We start from the raw sequence: 17,083 nt of genomic DNA, 5'->3' as shown, positions 1-17,083 counted from the left end.
TTATTTCAGTTCCACACAGAATGCTTTATTATTGCTCGCCCTCCAGGAAATTCCATATGATTCACAATTATTTTGCTGATTGTAATGCCATTACCAGTCCATCTTTAACTGCATTCAGTTAGGGATGCATTCAGTGTCTGGTCTGTGTAATCTGGGTGGTTTTGGTGGCCTCATGAACCTCAGGAAGAGAGGGCTGAGTTTTCCTGCACACAGGAATGGTCCTACCAAGCCCCCTGGGACACTGAGAGATGCTGATGGGTTGTAAACTCACAGTGAGAAAAGAGTTGTTAAAGTAACACAATTGGTGTTCATCTCCATTTATTAACAAGTGTAGGGCTGTAAATCTTCTTTCTATAAGAGGTGAGGAATTCAGTGGGAAAATGAAAAGTTAAATGATTTTTAAAAATGTGGAATCTGCTCTTCACGTGAGCAGATGGCAGCAGGGTGGAAGTTGTCTGTCCAAACCTCACCAAGCTTCTTTTTGGACAAAAATTAAATCAAACTCGCCTGAGGACCCAGACTTTGGGCTTTTTTAGCACTGACTATTCAAACCATTGCAGCCAGTGCTTTTTTTGTTGAGGAGGAGTTTGGAGTTTCTGCCAGGCTGGGGCAGGAAGAGCTCACAGTACCTTGCAGGTTTTGGGGATGCTCCTCCTCAGCCTCCTCCCGAGGCGGAGCTGGCAGATCAGCTTTTTGGAAAGCTTCAGAGCCCACGCCACTAAAAGGAGGGTAATTACTGCTCCAGCAATTAAAATGAGGTCTCGCCAGAAGAACTGGAGACACTTGGTTGGGAGAAGCCTGGTACAGACACCCAGATCATTCCCAGTCAGCTGCCCCAGGGGCTTCATCCTCAGCGGAGCGGGACTGGCGCAGCGGAGCCGGGCGAGCGCGGGCTCGGAGAAATCCTGCAGCCAGAGCTTCAGGTACAGAATGTGACAGTCACAGTGCCAGGGGTTGTCCCCCAGCTGCAGCTCCTGCAGGTGGCCCAGGCTGTCCAGGGCCCCGGCGAGGATGGAGGCCAGGCTGTTGTTGTGCAGGTGCAGGCTGCGGGTCAGGCGGGGCAGGGCGGGCAGGGCGCGCAGCCCCCGCGAGCTGCAGTCCACCCTTGTCCCCCACGGCTCCCCCAGGGACCAGCAGCTGCACTGGGATGGACAATCCTCCCCCAGCACCGTGGGGAGCAGCAGGGCACAGCCCAGCATGGCCAGCAGCTCCATCTCCAGCTGCAGAAACAATAAAAAGGGAGGTTTATTAGTGTGGTTCCACAGTGGTTATTTCTCGCCCAGGTTTAGGTGTCTGGAATAAAATCTTTGTGGAAGAGGTTTTACAGTGACTTCTGTGAGCCATTGAGAAGTCTGACAAGAGGATCCGTGTTTGCCTCTGAAAGAATTTTTTTCCACGGTTGTTGACATAGAAACCTGAAAAAAGAAGGATAAATAGGAGAAACGTGTAACTGCCTATTCCAAGAAGCACTTTGCTTGTCTCTCGTGACCGATGAGCAAAGTGTAAACTTAGGAGCTTTCTAAGAATGTAGAAAAAGCAGGCATGCTAGAATAGAAACAGGTTTGGAAGCCTTCTGGAAATGGAGTATGTGTCTTTGCATTGTCTCTGTCTCAACTATGACAAATCTTTAGCTCTCTGTATGTCCCACAGAACCACTCTCCCCATCTTCAGCATAAACATAGAAGACAGTGCACAGTTCTTCCCTTTCCTCTCTGGTTCACTGTTTTCCCTTCATAATTGTACAAAAAATATTTTTGATCAAAATTCTGGGACAGAATGTCACCAGGAGAGGATGGGAAAAGCCAGTTTAGTTTTAGGCAAAGGTTTCTATTCTGCTTCCATATTGTCATAGATCCAGAGTTAAAATCGTGTGTTTAAACCAGTTTTCAAAATGAAGCTTAAGGGATTGAATAATTGTAAATGTCTGAAACTCTTCTTTCTTTCTGAAGCTGAAATACTCATCTAACCCATCTCCTATGTCTTTGTCAGTGAGTTGACAAATACCCTGTGGTTCCTCTTTGTGTCCTGTGCCACCTGTTGCTTATTTTCTTTTCCACATGTTCCTCTATAACTGCCCAGACTTAACTCTGCTCTTGACAGTCATAATTTACCTTCTGTATTGTGCTTCCACCCACCTCCCCCACCCCCAATTTTTTTTTGCTAGGATGGTTCACTAACCAATTTTTGACATGGCACATACACTACATGTTTTGTTCATCCTTAAAGCCTATTGCAGCCATTAAGATAAACTGAAATCCAGGACTGGGTGTTCTGAGTATCTGTGCTCTGAACCCAGATACTCATCTGTGATTTTTCAAGAAATCTACCAGAGCTCTTTTTCCCAAAGTAAACATCTTAGAAGGAAAGATTATGACAGCTGGCTAAAAGAAGTTAAGTGTTATTTATGGAAAAGATGATCTCCTCTGATTAAATATAGAAGCAGCAAGAAACCCAAACTCCAACAGAAACCAGAAGTGGGGCAGAAAAGCAGAAGGGAGAGCTGGGGAGGTGACACTTACCCTGTCTGGCCCCTCTGATCCCTGTCCCTGTGCCTGCAGTGGGGCTGGCAGGGCAGGCTGAGTGCTCAGAGTCCCCAGGGAAGTGTGGCAGGGGAGATGAGCTCTTTCCTCTGCAGGATGGGGCAGCAGCCCAGAGCTGCTATTTATGGTTGTGCCATGGCATAAAGTGCTTGGGGTGGGTCTTGTGCTTGCTGCAAGCAAGAGGAAATGCTTTGGGATTTTTGTTTGGCTCCTAATGTATTTTTCCTATTGCATCTGATAGGATCTGAAAAAACTCATCTGAAATTTCTGGGTTTTTTTAATCTCCAGAAAATCTCCAGGTATAAAAGTTAGTTTGGGCCTGAACTGCTGAGACACACAAGCCCCAGCAGGTGAGAGAGATGAAGTTAGCCTGTGAAATTGAGTTTTTCTGTATTAGTCAGCCAGGTTTGTTTATTATCTGCCTTCTCACCATTTAATAAAACTTTTAAAAGCACACCATAACAGCAAAATAACTATGATAGGCAGGTGACATCATTAAGGGATAGAGAAAGACAGGAACAGAGAAAGGAAATATTAATGCCATTGAATTGAAAGAGATGAAATTGTGTTGAAGTCACCCAAATTGAAAGAGATTAAATTGTGTTGAAGTCACCCAAAATATAGTATTTAATTTGGGTCACCCGTGTTCAAAAACAATAACTCCAGCTGGTGAAAGGGAGGTTTCTGAAATGTCTGTGTGTATTTGGCTGCAAAGCCAGTAAATGAGGGTCAAACAAGTTTGTAATACACATGAATCTGTTCCTCTGAACACAGAATGCCATGTCTGTGTGAAGGGAAAGCAAAAATAAGATTTACTTTTCAATTTGATTGGGTGTGCAAAGTTTTGGATATAAATTTTCCTTTGCTTTAGTTACCAGCCATGAGCCCACAAGACTTCTGATGGCAGCTGGCATTTGGAAACCCAGCTGGTTGTGGGCCTGCTGTTCCATTCAGGCCAGATTTGGGTGGTGTTGGTTTGGGGACAGGCTTGGAGCTCTGTTCTGCTTTTGGAAACGAAGCCCAGGTGAGGTTTTCATGTTGCAGATGTGCAGCAGAGCTGTGGTTTTGAGCTGTCCTTCCTTTATAACTGGCTGTTCCTGGGAGGAAAGGAAATTTCTGGTGTATAAATTGTCCTGACAGCAATTCCTGTTGTCTAACTTTCACTTATTTTTAAAGAACTTTTCTTCATTAGGTCTAATGAGTTACCAGGAGCTGGAAATTTGTTAGGAATTTCCTTTAAAAGATGCTTTACTGTGTATCTGCTCTTTAGCATTTGAAAAGGCAATTCAGACAGTGCCAGGGGGAAAAGACAAAAATACTTCAAAGCCCGTTAGGATTTTGATCTTTTCTGTGAGATTAAGAGATGATTCCTCCATGCTGAGGTGAGCAGATCATCACTGTCAGGAGGGGATGGCTGTGAGTGCACTGCTCCTGGTGCTCCCATCCTCGGGGTGCTTCCCCTGCCTTTGGGGAGCACATCCATGATTCCATAAATGTCTGTGTGCCCTGTGCCTGCTCAGTCTGTGCCTCTGTGCTGCCATGGAACCAAAACCTTCTGTCACACAGTGAAATCAAACTCTGTGTCCTTCTGCACTGACAACATCTGGAATCCCTGAAATCCACACCTCCATTCTGTGCTGCCCTCAGAGTTAGTCCTGTGTTCCTCCAGGTTTCCTGGGGGTGGCAGAGGTGCCCAGATGTGCCCAGCTGCTCCTGCTGAGTCCCCAGCCCTGTCCCCTGGCCAGTGCTCCAGCTCCCTGTGGAGCTCAGGGTGTGCAGGGAGTGGCTGCCAGAAGCACCAGGCATTTGCATTTCTGATTTTAGGGCTGTAGCTTTTTGTAGGCCAAATGAAGATTCTTCATTTAAGAGGCTTTATTAAGAGCCAATTTGAAAAAAAAATAGTTATAATCTGCTATAATCTTGTTAGGGTATGAAAGTAATTTTTTCCCACAGAGAGAATCCTGGTGAAGTTTTTGTGAATGAGAGAGGCTCTGTCTCCTCTCAGTGGAGAGGGATTTCTGGAAACTCTCATGTCCCAAACAACCCCTCCCTCCTCAGCTCTCCCCTGAAAGCCCTTGTCTGGGGATCAGCTTTCTTTGGAGGCCTTGACTCCTCCAGAGAGTTCTGTGGGGGCTGTGTGTGATCATTCAGGGAGGAAAAGGGCTGAGGGAGATTACTGCTCTCCTCCTGGGTCAGAATAAAAGCTGCAAGCTGGAGATAAATGAGCAGATCAAACCTGTGACCTGCTGAGAGCAAACTCAGCCAGAAGATGCCATTATCTTTTCTAGTCCCTTTTAAGGAGTTCCAGGCATTTATTGCTGACAGTGACCTGTTCTTGACCAAGAAAGGCAGAAGTTTTCTCAAGCACTGTTTCCATTCCTGAAAAACTGCCCACCTCACACTGCCAATGCACAGCTTCTCATTTAAAATCTCTCACCTTGATTAATTCTGTTCTTCTGTATTTTCAAATAGGTTGGTGAGAGCAGACTGACCAAAATAGATCTTTGTAATTGGATGTGAGTCACTGGTAATTAATGAATTCTACAAATAAGCAAGAAGAAGGATAAAAAAAATCAATCACAAAATTCATCCTCACATCCAGGAATATTGCTGGCAGAAATTAATTAAAGAAAAACTGTGTTTTCTCTTAAATCAGGAGCTATTATTGCCTGAAGGCCAAAATTCTCCTCTTAGCTACTTCCCTCTGCAGAACTGGCTGTCAAACCTTCTGAGTATTTCCACATAGGAGGGCTCAGAGATTCCTCCTGACCATATTTTTTCCTGCTGCACATTTATCATGGTTTTGCTCTGGGGTTTTGCCTCTGTCAAATCCAAAATCCCATTTCCTCAGATTATTCCACAGGCAGATAAAGTCTTGTCATTTAGGAAATTCTTCTCCTAAATTATACTCCATCCATTTTATCCAGAAATTCTCTCTCCTCCTGCCTGTTCTCATTGAGAACCTCCCTCTTTGCCGTTTTCCCCATTCACAATTTCACCAGTGATTGCTTATTTTCCCACTAGGTGTCATCCAAGTTATTTTATTCTCAAATACTGAGCATTCCCCCCCCCCCCCAGTCGGCCTTTGAGCTATAATTTCCCAGTTCAAAAGAATTGCCTGAAAGAACAAAATATTGTTTTATTTTTAGGATATTGTTTTCCATTGTCTCCAAGATACAAATAAATCTGAGGTACAAAATGTGTACATCAGAGGGCTAAAAGCACATGTTTGTGTTTTATGGAACTCGGAGGGTTTTGAGCCTGTAAATGAAAATATCCATGGTCAATCTGGATTTACACCGCCCTGGGCTGGGCAAACTGGAGGCTCTGTGCCCCTCTCTGCCTTGCTTGCTTGGCTCTAATGAAAAGCAGGTCTTTTTCTAGCTCTTTATGCACAGTCACTGTCATTAAAAATACAATCCAGTGTTCCAGGCAGGCACAACACCACACTGCATTTATGGGAATGTTTTATTTAGGATTGGGACTGAGCTGTCAGAGCAGATCTCCTGCTCTCTATTTTCCATGCATGACTTTATATTAAATTAAATTGCAATATTCCCTCAAGAAATCCCTGAGATTGGTGCTAATGGAGGTTCAGTGCTAGGACCAGACCAAAGAGAGTCCAAAGCAGCCACTCCTCTCCTGGAATAAATGGTTACATGTGGTGTCCTCAGTTCCAGATGATTTCACTGCTCTGTTTGGCTGTTTGGGACATTGGTTGCTGAATTCCCAGTGTGACAAAGAGCTATTCATGAATGTACCTTATTCCCATGCTCTGCCAACTCTTCAGGCAAACCTGCTACAGGTGTTTAAGCATCTTTACCAATTTATTGCATAACAGCTGGAGTAGGGCTGGGAAATGCCTGAGATTGTTCAGCCCTCTGAGTGCTGTGGTGTGCTCCTTGTTTGAGGAGAGTGGTGACAAACAAAATCAGCTAAATCATCAGCTAAACTGTCCTGGTTTGAAAGGACTGGTGTGTGCTAAGGAAGGCAGGAACCTCCCTTGGAATGGAAAATGTCAACCTCCTCCCTCTGAATTATTATAAATTTGAAATTAAGGGGCTCTCAGGCAAAGATATGGGAGTAGGAATAACAGTTCTTTATTAGGAAAACTAAAAAACCAAATGCAATGGTACAAACAAAGGAAACAAACCACTGCCAGAGTCAGAGCATGCCCTGTCCCCTGTGTGTCAGGATGGTGGCACAGTCCCATCCCAGGATGGTGGCACAGTCCCATCCCAGGGGGGCTCAGGGTGGTGGCACAGTCCCATCCCAGGGGGGCTCAGGGTGGTGGCACAGTCCCATCCCAGGGGGGCTCAGGGTGGTGGCACAGTCCCATCCCAGGGGGGCTCAGGGTGGTGGCACAGTCCCATCCCAGGGGGGCTCAGGGTGGTGGCACAGTCCCATTCCCAGGGGGGCTCAGGGTGGTGGCACAGTCCCATTCCAGGGGGCTCAGGGTGGTGGCACAGTCCCATCCCAGGGGGGCTCAGGGTGGTGGCACAGTCCCATCCCAGGGGGGCTCAGGGTGGTGGCACAGTCCCATCCCAGGGGGCTCAGGGTGGGGGCACAGTCCCATCCCAGGGGGGCTCAGGGTGGTGGCACAGTCCCATCCCAGGGGGGCTCAGCCCTCCTGCAGTGCCAGCTGTGGTTCTGCTGGAGCAGGGATCCTGCACAAGGGGGGAGTTTTCCTCTGCAGCTCCAGGGCTGCTGGAGATGGGCCTGCTCTCCTCTGGGAATGCAGGGCAGGAGAAAGCTGCTCCTCTGGGAATGCAGTGGGCAAAGGCTGCTGGGCTGTTCCCAGGGCAGATTGGATCCAGGTAGGAATGCTTGGCTCCTCCCCTGGGCAGAGCATCTCCCCGTGGGATGGTGGAATTTGATCAGCCCTGCAGGGACTCTCAGAGGCCATGGACAGCAGAGATCTCCTGGAGGGAGGGTGGGTTTGTGGAGGAGATAAAGAGAACTGCCCCAGGAACAGAAGAGAACTGCCCCACCTCTAACAGATGGGAATTGAATACACACTCCCAGCCACATTTTGCATTTTCCAACCTAAGACACTAAACCCTGCTATTTTCTACTAAAAGAGCTGGAAATGTAGAAGGCAGGGCATTGAACTTTATGGCCACACTGAGCAGTTGTTCTTGGTGAGATCAATTAGATATTAATTAGTGTCTGATGTAAAAGACTGCTTTGGGAAAGCCCAGGTGACGAGTTTGCTATGGGAACTCACTGTGGAATTTCACTCACTGTCCATAACTGATAAAATGGTTATTTTTATAAGGTCCTTTACAAAGCTATGGCTTCCTGGTTTTTGAAATAAAGCAGTCAGCTCTGGTTTATGAACTCCTGATGAATTACTTTTCCCCAGTGAGAGCAGCCCCAGTCCCATCGCTGCTGCCCCACACTGACTGTGGGCCCACCCCTGCAGATGTGCCCAGCTGTTTGCTGTGCAGAGAACTGCAGGAGAGTTTGCCCACACTGCTGAGCAGTCATGGAGAGCCCCAGAAAGTCACTGCAGACAGATCTGAGCCCGTTCTGCTGAATTCCTGCTGCCAGCAGGTGGATTGGTGGGAATGTTTCACCCACGAGGAGATGTCAGAGTGCAGAGCAGTCCTGGGCTTGGGAGCACAGTCCTGAGTAATTCCCAACTCTGCAACCACTGTGTTTGCTGCAGGATGTGAGGATGTGAGATAACATTATTGCCAACTCCCATTTCCAGTTCTAGCATTGCATCCTCAAACCCTGATATTTGCATTTCAAAGCCATGTAGATTTTTTTTTTTTTTTTTTAAGTGGGCTTGATATTTTGAGCCATAAGAGTGCACATTTTGCAAGTCCTGCTCCTGCTCCTTCAGGCTGTAGGTTGCTAATGAAAGCTGATCAAGTGCCTTGGATTCTGAAAGAAATCCTTTATATAGTGTGACCTGTGATAAAATCTCAAGAGCTGAAAATGCTGCTGTGCTACTCCTATTATTTCCTATCACGGAATGCTGATATACAAACAATTTGGAGAGTCAGTTTGATCAGGCTGGCAGCTGAATTAATCACATGGTCACTTATAGCAGGGTATAAATAAGCAGCAGTTCCTCTGAGGAGAACTGTGCATTCATTAAAAGATGCTGCAAGCCTCTTCCTGCATTATGTAATTATCTCTTCCTGCATTATGTAATTATCTCTTTGCCCTCATTTGGTGTCTCCAGCCCAGTGCTGATGACTGAATCCAGTGAAGCTTCCTACATTTAATGGAGCTGGTTGGAGGTTATTTACAATTTATTTCCTCATCAGTTTTGATAAATGCTGGTGGTTTGATGCTGTCCTGCAGTGCCACTCGTGGTGTCACCCTCCCCAGGCTGACAGGCACAGCTCAGCCACAGCATCTCTGCCTCTCATGGGGAAACAGAGCCTGGAATGGGAGCAGAGCTCCCTGTCCTCTCTAATCAGCAGCTCTGAAATCCCTGAGGGTTTGCCTCATGCCTTGGCTGTTTCTGCACCTGCAGCTGCTCCAGCTAAAGGGCACTGCTCAGGTTCTGTGACTGCAGAAGATCTGCCACCTTTACTTTACTTTACTTTTTTTTTTTTTTTTTCAATGAGGAGTCATCCCATGAACTGCTCTGAATTATGAGGTGTCTTCAGCTGAAAGGATGAGGAAAGAGAAATCCCTGGGATTCCCATTAAGTGTTGGGGATTAAGTTAAGTGTTGTCCCCATCACTGCCTCCCTTCAGTGGCACTGGATGCTGTTTTAAGGCCCTTTCATGTTTGTGAGAGCAGAGTGCTTGGCCTGAGGTTTTGCTTCTATGCTTTTACTCACCATCTCTATTCTTTTGGATGTTCCAGTTTGTTTCCTTTTCTTGCACTTCAAACTCTGTGGCATTTCTGATTAATCTCTATGAATAAAGCTTAATTTAGAGCAGAGTATTTCCAGAGCACAGGGCCAGTTCTCTGTGCTGCCTCCAGTTCCAGCACTGCTGCAGCTGAAAAGAGCTTTTACAAACCTCAGCTTCTGCTCAGTTTGCAGGTCTGGCACATGGAAAAACACATCCAAATCCCATCAATTCCTCCTAAAGCTTGCTCTGAAATTCAACAGGATGAAAAAGAGTGTTCCAGGGCTGTGAATGCAGCTGTGCTGGAGGGTTTCACTGGCACAGGGATGTGCAGAGGCTGTTTGGGGTGCTCTGTTTGGGGATGTTTCTGCCATTGAACTGAGTCCAGGCAGCACAGCTTTCTGAGCACGAGTGTGTTTGGCACTGCACTTCTGAAGTAGGTATAAATCTTGTGGCTTTTGGTATTTCACCCACCAGACTGCTGAAATAAGTGCACAGAATATGAGCAGGAACACATCATCTGTCTGAAAAGCAAACAAAATTAACTCTCCCTGACACTTTGATTTGGGCAATACCTCTGCCAAAAAAAAAAAAAACAAAACACAACAAACCAACCAAAAATAACCAACCTAAGTTTTCACCCATCTCTTCAGGCAAAAATCTGTGACAAGGGCTCATTCCCTTTTGCTGTTTTAAATCTGGTGATGATGTTCCAAGCCTCAAGCAAGTTCCTATTAACTCCTTAAATATCTCACATACTGCTGGTTTCAGGCTAGAGGTGATTCTGTAAGCAGCCAGGTAAAAAACAAAGGAAATAAAGATAAAAATAATTTCCAGGTCCTGGGGTAAAACTGGAGAAAGGGGGAAGAAAGTTCAGCCTGGAAGAGGATAATGTCAAACCCAGTGACACAACAACCCTGCAGTGCAGACAGAGGGTAAAGAAGGAAAACTCTCTTTGATCAGATTGTGCTAGCAGGTGAAATAGAAGTGTGTGCTTACTTCTGTCATCTGAAAATTCTCAGGGATCTTTTTATGGATCTGTAGCTCTGTGTTATTTTTTTCATTGAAAACCAGATTATTTGGGTGAGAAATACAAGACTCTTCCCCTACACCTCTTTTTTCCCCCATTAGCCCCCTTAGTGACCCAAGACTTTGACAATTTTAGTGTTTCTTGGTGTCTTACACTGTGCCTGGCTGAGTTTATCTATTTGGCTTTTCCTTTTTTTTCAGGGTACTTAAGAACCACATTCCCAAAGAGCACCCACATTGTTGATATTTTTTTCCAAAGCCATTTTCAGTAAATTAGCAGAGAAGAGGGGAGGTTTTACTCCCTTTTGCTGCTTTGGAGCTGTAGAATATAATTTCTCAAATGTTTCAGCACGGGGATGCTTGTATTGGCATTGGCTGAAATCTCTCTCAAAAATTATTCAGAACACTCTTTGCAAAAAGAAAAACTTTCGTATCTAAAATGAGAAATTCCTACCAGCCTTAATTTGCAGGAAATTCTGGCTGACCCCCCTTTCAACTCAAGGTCAGCTTAAGCTCTCTCTGGGTGAGAATATAATAGAAAAAAATATCATTATATTTACAAGAATATGTAACTATATAACACTGATTGTTCTTCCTTTGGTTAGAAAGACAAACTAAAGATTTTGCATCTTTCATTAAATCTGTGGAAGGTTCCTTAGGTTGATTTTAAATTACAGCTTCTCTGCTACGTTTTTTTAAATTTTTTTTTTACTATATGCTAATATATAAGAATCTATCCAACTTTCTTTGATCAGAAGTGCTGGAGATCTGCATTTATTAAATGAGGTGAAGGTCAGTGTTCTTACTGGTAGACTGCATTTAAAGCAAAAGGGAAATACTAAATATTAGGAGTTTTTAAAATTATTATAGCATTTATTATAATTCTGTAGGCATGGAGTTCTTGATGAGAAGGAAAAACCTGTCTAAATAAATTGCATTTCTTTATGGATAGCTACTTTAAGGGATGTTTACTGTGCTTTAACCCTGAAGCACCCCATGTAAACCATAGGTAAGAGGAAATCTAAACCAGACTGGCAGTGATGAGTGACAGGGACAAGTATCTAAAATATTTGAAACAGTAGGAAGATCATTTTAACCATCTGATTACTTCAGATTTGAGTTGTTTGATCTGATATAGTTCACTTATTCTTTATCCAAAAGCAGCTTTAATCTGGTGGATGCAAAGCTGAGGTGGATGCTCCATAGGTCAGGGTTTCACCCAGGATGTGGCAGCACTGGGTTTAATTCCATAAATGCAGTTACTGATGCAGAGTGGAGCAGCTCCAGTGGGGAAGACTGAAGAGAGCCAGGGGGTGAGCAGTGCAGGGACAGGGAATTTGGGATGGGGTGGGAGGCCAGAGTCCCTCCTCAGTCCTGTCCAGTGCTCCCCCTCCTGGGTGAGCCCCAGGCCCTGGAGTGCTCTTGGGCTGCAGAGCTCCTGGAGGAATTTATAGCAACAAAGCCAAGTTCAGTTTGATGAAGTGCACTTTTTCCTGGCCAAAGGGTTTCACAGCAGAAAAATTCCTGTTCTGCTTGCCAAGTTTGTCCCTGCTCCAGCTGTGAGGAGGGACTGATGCATCACCTGCTCTCCTCTGCCCCCAGGACCTCCCCTGCCAGGTTCCTGGCACTGTCTGGGAGACAGAGCCACAGCCCAGGTTCTGACAAACCCAGCACTGCTCTTCTTCTCTGTGCAGCTGCTGCTTTCCTTGGTCTCCATTTCTCCTCTCAAATTAACAAAAATAGCTTAAATAGCAAAACAATTAGAAAAAATATTTACCTGTGTTAGTGGGTAAATAGCTACCCCTAACACAGGTAAATAATTCTTACTTTTATTCCTCAGAACCACAGCCAGGCTGGACTTTGGGGTGCCAGGTGCAAGGGACAGTGTGGCTGTGCTGTTCCTGCTCCCACTGTGTCCACGGTGCCCCCTGGGCCCCCCTGCTGTCCCCACCCATCCCTTGTTTAAGGTCACTCTGCTGGCATCATTCCTCACCCCAGTGTGCCCTGCACTGATTTCCCCCCTTTCCCAGACTCCCAGTTTCCATCATGATGTGCTTAGCAATGGTTCCAGGGCAGGATTCATTTCACACTTTTGGACGGGCACACTCACCTGCCAGACTGGATTCCTGTTAGTGTCAGCTCTGTTGGAATGGTGACACCACTTTCTCCTCTATTGTCTGGTCACTTTGATTTTTTTTTTTTCTTTAAACTTTCTGAACAGAAATAAAATTTTCCCTCCTTACTATTCAAGGCAGTTTTTTTTTTTAATTGCAAACAAAAAATATCTTTCTTCACACAAGCTGAGGCAACTTTTAGGGTGTCCTGGCTTTCTGCTGGCCCTGGTTTGGAGTGCCCCCAAAGCCCCTGGCCCATGTACACACTGTGCACTCACAATCTCACTGCTTTGAGGTGGGCAGGGATTAATCCCTCTGCACCAAGGTCATTTATCTTCTCATAATTGTGTAAAAGACTTCCAAGCCTTTTTTTGGGTTTGATTTGGCATTGTAACATGGTCATAGTGGGCCATGAAGTGACCAACCAGCATTTCTGTGTCCAAACCTGCAGTAACTTGTGTGGAAATTTTTATTTGGCAGTGGCTGACAAGGAAAGATGGGGAAGAAAGAAAGAAAAATGTGATTGTTTGCCCTTTGCTTGTGTGACAATTTATGAGTCAGCCATAGCCTAAACTACAGTTCCACTGTCCTTCAGAGACCTCCAGCTGTTTATTTTCAGCAGAAGTTAGGACCAAGTCTCCAAAATGTTATCATTCAAGAGCAGATGCAGCTTTAAAACTATTTCTGGTGTTTACTCACCTGTGCAGGAATGAAGTGAATCTGCAATGAGGAATTTCCAGAGATTTCATCCACATTGCTGGAATTAGTTCTTTCCACTTTTAGCCCCAGTAGTTATGGACCTATATGCTGATTTTTGTCATTAAGTCTGTTTCTGATTATAAGGCAATGTCAAATGTCCTGTAGGATTTGAAAAGCCTTCCTACTTTTTAGTGTTAGGTTGGCTTTTGCTTAAAAAATAGGAGAAGGTTGGCAAGTTTGGAGTTGCTGTTTTCTTGCATGAGCAAAGGAATAAAGAAAACCAAGGTTTTAAAGGCCTCTGCATTATAAACCAGGTTAGATTCTCATGACATTGGGGTTTTTTTCCATCACACAATGGGATTCAGTGGAAGTGAAAGAGTTTAAGTGAGCTGACAGAGATGTTTTGTCAAAGCTGGAGTTTCTGGTGATGCAGGGATGCAGGTTTCTCCTACTTGTGCTGGAGAGTTTTTCCTCTTACAGTTCTTGTCAGTAGAGTCTCCTTTCCTGTAGATTCTGAATTGCCAAGTATGATTTATTTTAGAGTCTCAGCCCTGCTGTTTTCCTCTCTCCTGTCCTTTTCAATGGTTTGTGATCTTGGCCATGCCCAGCTCTCAGGAGATTGGGAATCTCTTCTGCAGTCCATGAAATAATGGTACAGTCTGCTAAATGAGCTCACTCCTTAAATGACATTATTCCCTAAATTTTTTCTGAACTGGAACCATTTCAGACTCTGGTGAATTGCCTGCTCCTAGATTGACCCCCCACCCATTTCCAGACTGTAGAACAAAATAAGAGAAAGAAAAGGCTCAGAGGAATTCTAAAATTCCTAAACTGGCATTTTAGACCCAGTCACCAGCTGCACAGCAAATCCAATTCATGGCCATTTTTACTCCTGCCAATACAACTGTATTTCTGTCTCATGAAACTCCCAAAACTCTAATAGCAGAGTGTCAGAATTAGGAGGAAAAGGTCTCCTTAAATGACTTGCAACAATTTCCTTTGATGAAATGGGGGTTGCTGGGTGCACTATTTCTTCCTGGTTGGGGGAAAACCATACAGCAAACTGCAGAGTTGCAAAAAAGAAAACAAAGGACAGCAATAAAAAATGACACTTGTGGCTGCTGGGATGGAGCACTGTGCCCTGCACACAAGCTGGAATACCTGCAGTGTAAATTCAGACTTTAGCTCTTGAGAGCAACTCATTGTGGTTCAAATTATCACCACAGAATGAAAATTTCCAGGTTTATCAATGCAATATGAAACATTAATCTTCCTTTTCCAGAGAGCATCTTGTTAAGACACTTCCTTTGCAGATCTGGGCATCCTAATTTCATACTAAAGGTTAGTGCTCACTGACAGGTGCTGTGAAAATTAGATTTCTTCTCCCTGTATCAGTTTTTCTTTGGTGTTTTCTGAGCACAGAAGAGCCACCCTTGTAGTTATTTATCTCTTATGTCCTGAAATATTTCTGTATTCAGGATTTGAAATCCTTCCTGTCCCTTTTCTCTCTCCCCTCAACACACTGCTGTTCAGTTCAGTAGCTCCCTGAATCTGAGTGGTGCCTTGAATTAGAGATTCTGTCAGTTTTATTTCTGTCTGGCTCCAGTCAGATGTATGAAGGCAGCTCCAGCTGCACTTGGTAGCTGCTCTCCAGAGCTGCTGAACTTCTCCACACAATTAACCTTCTCCTCATGCAGAGTTAATTCTGGTTTAGTTCCTATTGTTTATTTCCTATTTTCCTATTACTGATTTATTATTTAACTTAAATCAAACAGCTCTCTGTGTTCTGTGCTGCAGCTTTTGGAGAGGAAGGAATTTAAGGAGATCTTTTCCTCCTGATTCTGACACTCTGCTGTTAGAGTTTTGGGAGTTTCATGAGACAGAAATACAGTTGTATTGGCAGGAGTAAAAATGGCCATGAATTGGATTTGCTGTGCAGCTGGTGACTGGGTCTAAAATGCCAGTTTTGGAATTTTAGAATTCCTCTGAGCCTTTTCTTTCTCTTCTTTTGTTCTACAGTCTGGAAATGGGTGGGGGATCAATACCAATTCCAAACTGTCCATTTCCATTGCAAATGGCTGCAGAGGAGCAGGCAGGGGCTGTGCTTCCCTCCTGGATGACTCCAGGTGGGAGAGCAGAGTCTGAGCCTGCCTGGGCTGCTCCTCCTCATCCCCACCTGGGCAGAGGCTCCCCGGTCTGCCTGTGGCACCTGGGTGTGACATGGCATTTCTGAGTGACAGAGATGTGGAGTTGTTGCTGCAGTGCTCATGCAGGGGTGGGTGAGGGGCTGCTTTCCCTGCTCTGGGATGTGAAGGTGACCTGGGAATGGTTTCCATGGCAGTGGGATGTGCTCGGTGCTGCCCAGGGCAGGGCAGAAGAAAATGATACTGAAAACCTGAGTCCATCCGTGAGCGACTTTGAAATGCTCTGAATAGCTGGGTGTCAGATCCCAGGACATTCCTCTGGCTGCCCTGGAGGACTCCAAACCCTAGCAGGGGGCTCAGAGACCTTGGCACGGAGTCAAAGACACCTGTGCCTTTGATTTTAAGCCATGGAAACAATTCCCAACTTTGTGTGAGGAGTTACAAGCCACAAGGGTTTGAGAAAAATATTAGTGAATTAATCACAGGGTGAAAAAGTAGAATTTTGGGGATCTAGAATAGGGGCTCAAGAGGCAAGATGGAGGAATCTGGGCATGTCCTGTCCTCCTTCTTCTTCTCTTCCATCTTCTGCTGTGATGGTGGCACTTCTGGATTGGTTTAGAGTAGAGACAGACTGTCTGAAACAGGGGATAGGTATTGGAAAATTATTGTAAATAAAGTACAGGTAGTTCTTAGCATAAAAAGCCAACACGGCCCCAAGGGCAGGGACTGTGCCACAACCCAACCTGCTGGACAGAGCTCAGCAGGTCTGAAAAAGATTGTAATGGATAAGAGAAAATGAACAACCTTGAAAAGCAGAGCTGAGGAACCTCAACTTCTTCTTTGGTGGCGGGGCTGGGAACAAAGAGACTTTTTAATACTTCAGGAGCCATTTCAGCAACAAGAAACCCAGGAGCTGGGGACGTTTTTGGGGCCCATCAGTGCTTGGGTGGATGAGTCACCGTGTGTCTGAGCCTGGGCATGACAGATGTTGGCTCAGAAGCAATTAGAGCCTGTTGTGACTTCTGCTGTCCCCTGTGCTGCTGGAGCTGCAGAGCCTGACAGGACAGCAGCTCGTCCTGCTGTGTGCTGGGCTGGCACTGCCTGTGCAATGGATTTAACTCCCACAGTCAGCTCAGAAACAAAAAAATCCTCCCATGGGAATTGCATCTTCTTTATTTCAAACTAACATTTTTTATCTAAATGGTATTTTAAGTCAAATTGTATCAGCCTCCACATATTTTTCTCTTGTTTTTTTTTTCTTTATCTGTTTTTGGCAACCTTAAGAGGTAGAAAATTCCTCACAAAAGAATGGACCTTGCCTTTGTTAGAGACCATTTTTCCACCTGTCATTGTGAAAAAAACCACCAATGAGAAGCAATCAGCAAAACCAAAGCTATCAAACAATAAAACCTTGAAGCACAGAAATTATCTCCAACTCTAATACCCAAACCCTCAGCTCTTGTGACCTTTCTGCTTTGCAGGGTGCAAGTGGGTGAAACCACTTGAATACTGACAATTTTTCAATGTCATCCCACAGTCCTTGTTTTCTCCCTGACAGAGATAAGTTACCTCCCAGCTCTTTGAGGCAGCACCAGAAACCAGTAATTAGGAAGGTAATTTGCTTTGAGCACCCCAGGGAACACGGGGAGCTCCCTGGGGTTTGAGTCCTGCCCGCTGGGAGCCAGGGGAGGCTGCCTGGAGGGAGGAATTTGGGCTGCCCTTCCCTGCAGTGAGGGTGA

The 17,083-nt window shown here is 45.1% G+C and overlaps 1 protein-coding gene across 1 annotated transcript; it reads right to left on the bottom strand.

The window, feature by feature from the left end:
- Positions 1-2,639, bottom strand: GP9 (glycoprotein IX platelet). The gene is made up of 2 exons (XM_059856940.1): positions 2,520-2,639; positions 1-1,220 (listed from the first exon to the last, which is right to left on the bottom strand). The coding sequence occupies exon 2, from the start codon at positions 1,212-1,214 to the stop codon at positions 621-623; it is 594 nt and encodes a 197-aa protein (XP_059712923.1). The 5' UTR covers positions 1,215-1,220; positions 2,520-2,639; the 3' UTR covers positions 1-620.
- Between the last annotated feature and the right edge of the window lie 14,444 nt (positions 2,640-17,083).

Source organism: Haemorhous mexicanus, chromosome 11, assembly GCF_027477595.1.
Source record: "Haemorhous mexicanus isolate bHaeMex1 chromosome 11, bHaeMex1.pri, whole genome shotgun sequence".
NCBI classification, from domain to species: Eukaryota; Metazoa; Chordata; class Aves; order Passeriformes; family Fringillidae; genus Haemorhous; species Haemorhous mexicanus.
This window is presented reverse-complemented; position numbering and strand designations above follow the sequence as displayed.

What these genes read in the sequence shown, in the direction of transcription:
- GP9 (XM_059856940.1), bottom strand. Translation starts at nt 1,214, where the DNA reads ATGGAGCTGCTGGCCATGCTGGGCTGTGCCCTGCTGCTCCCCACGGTG.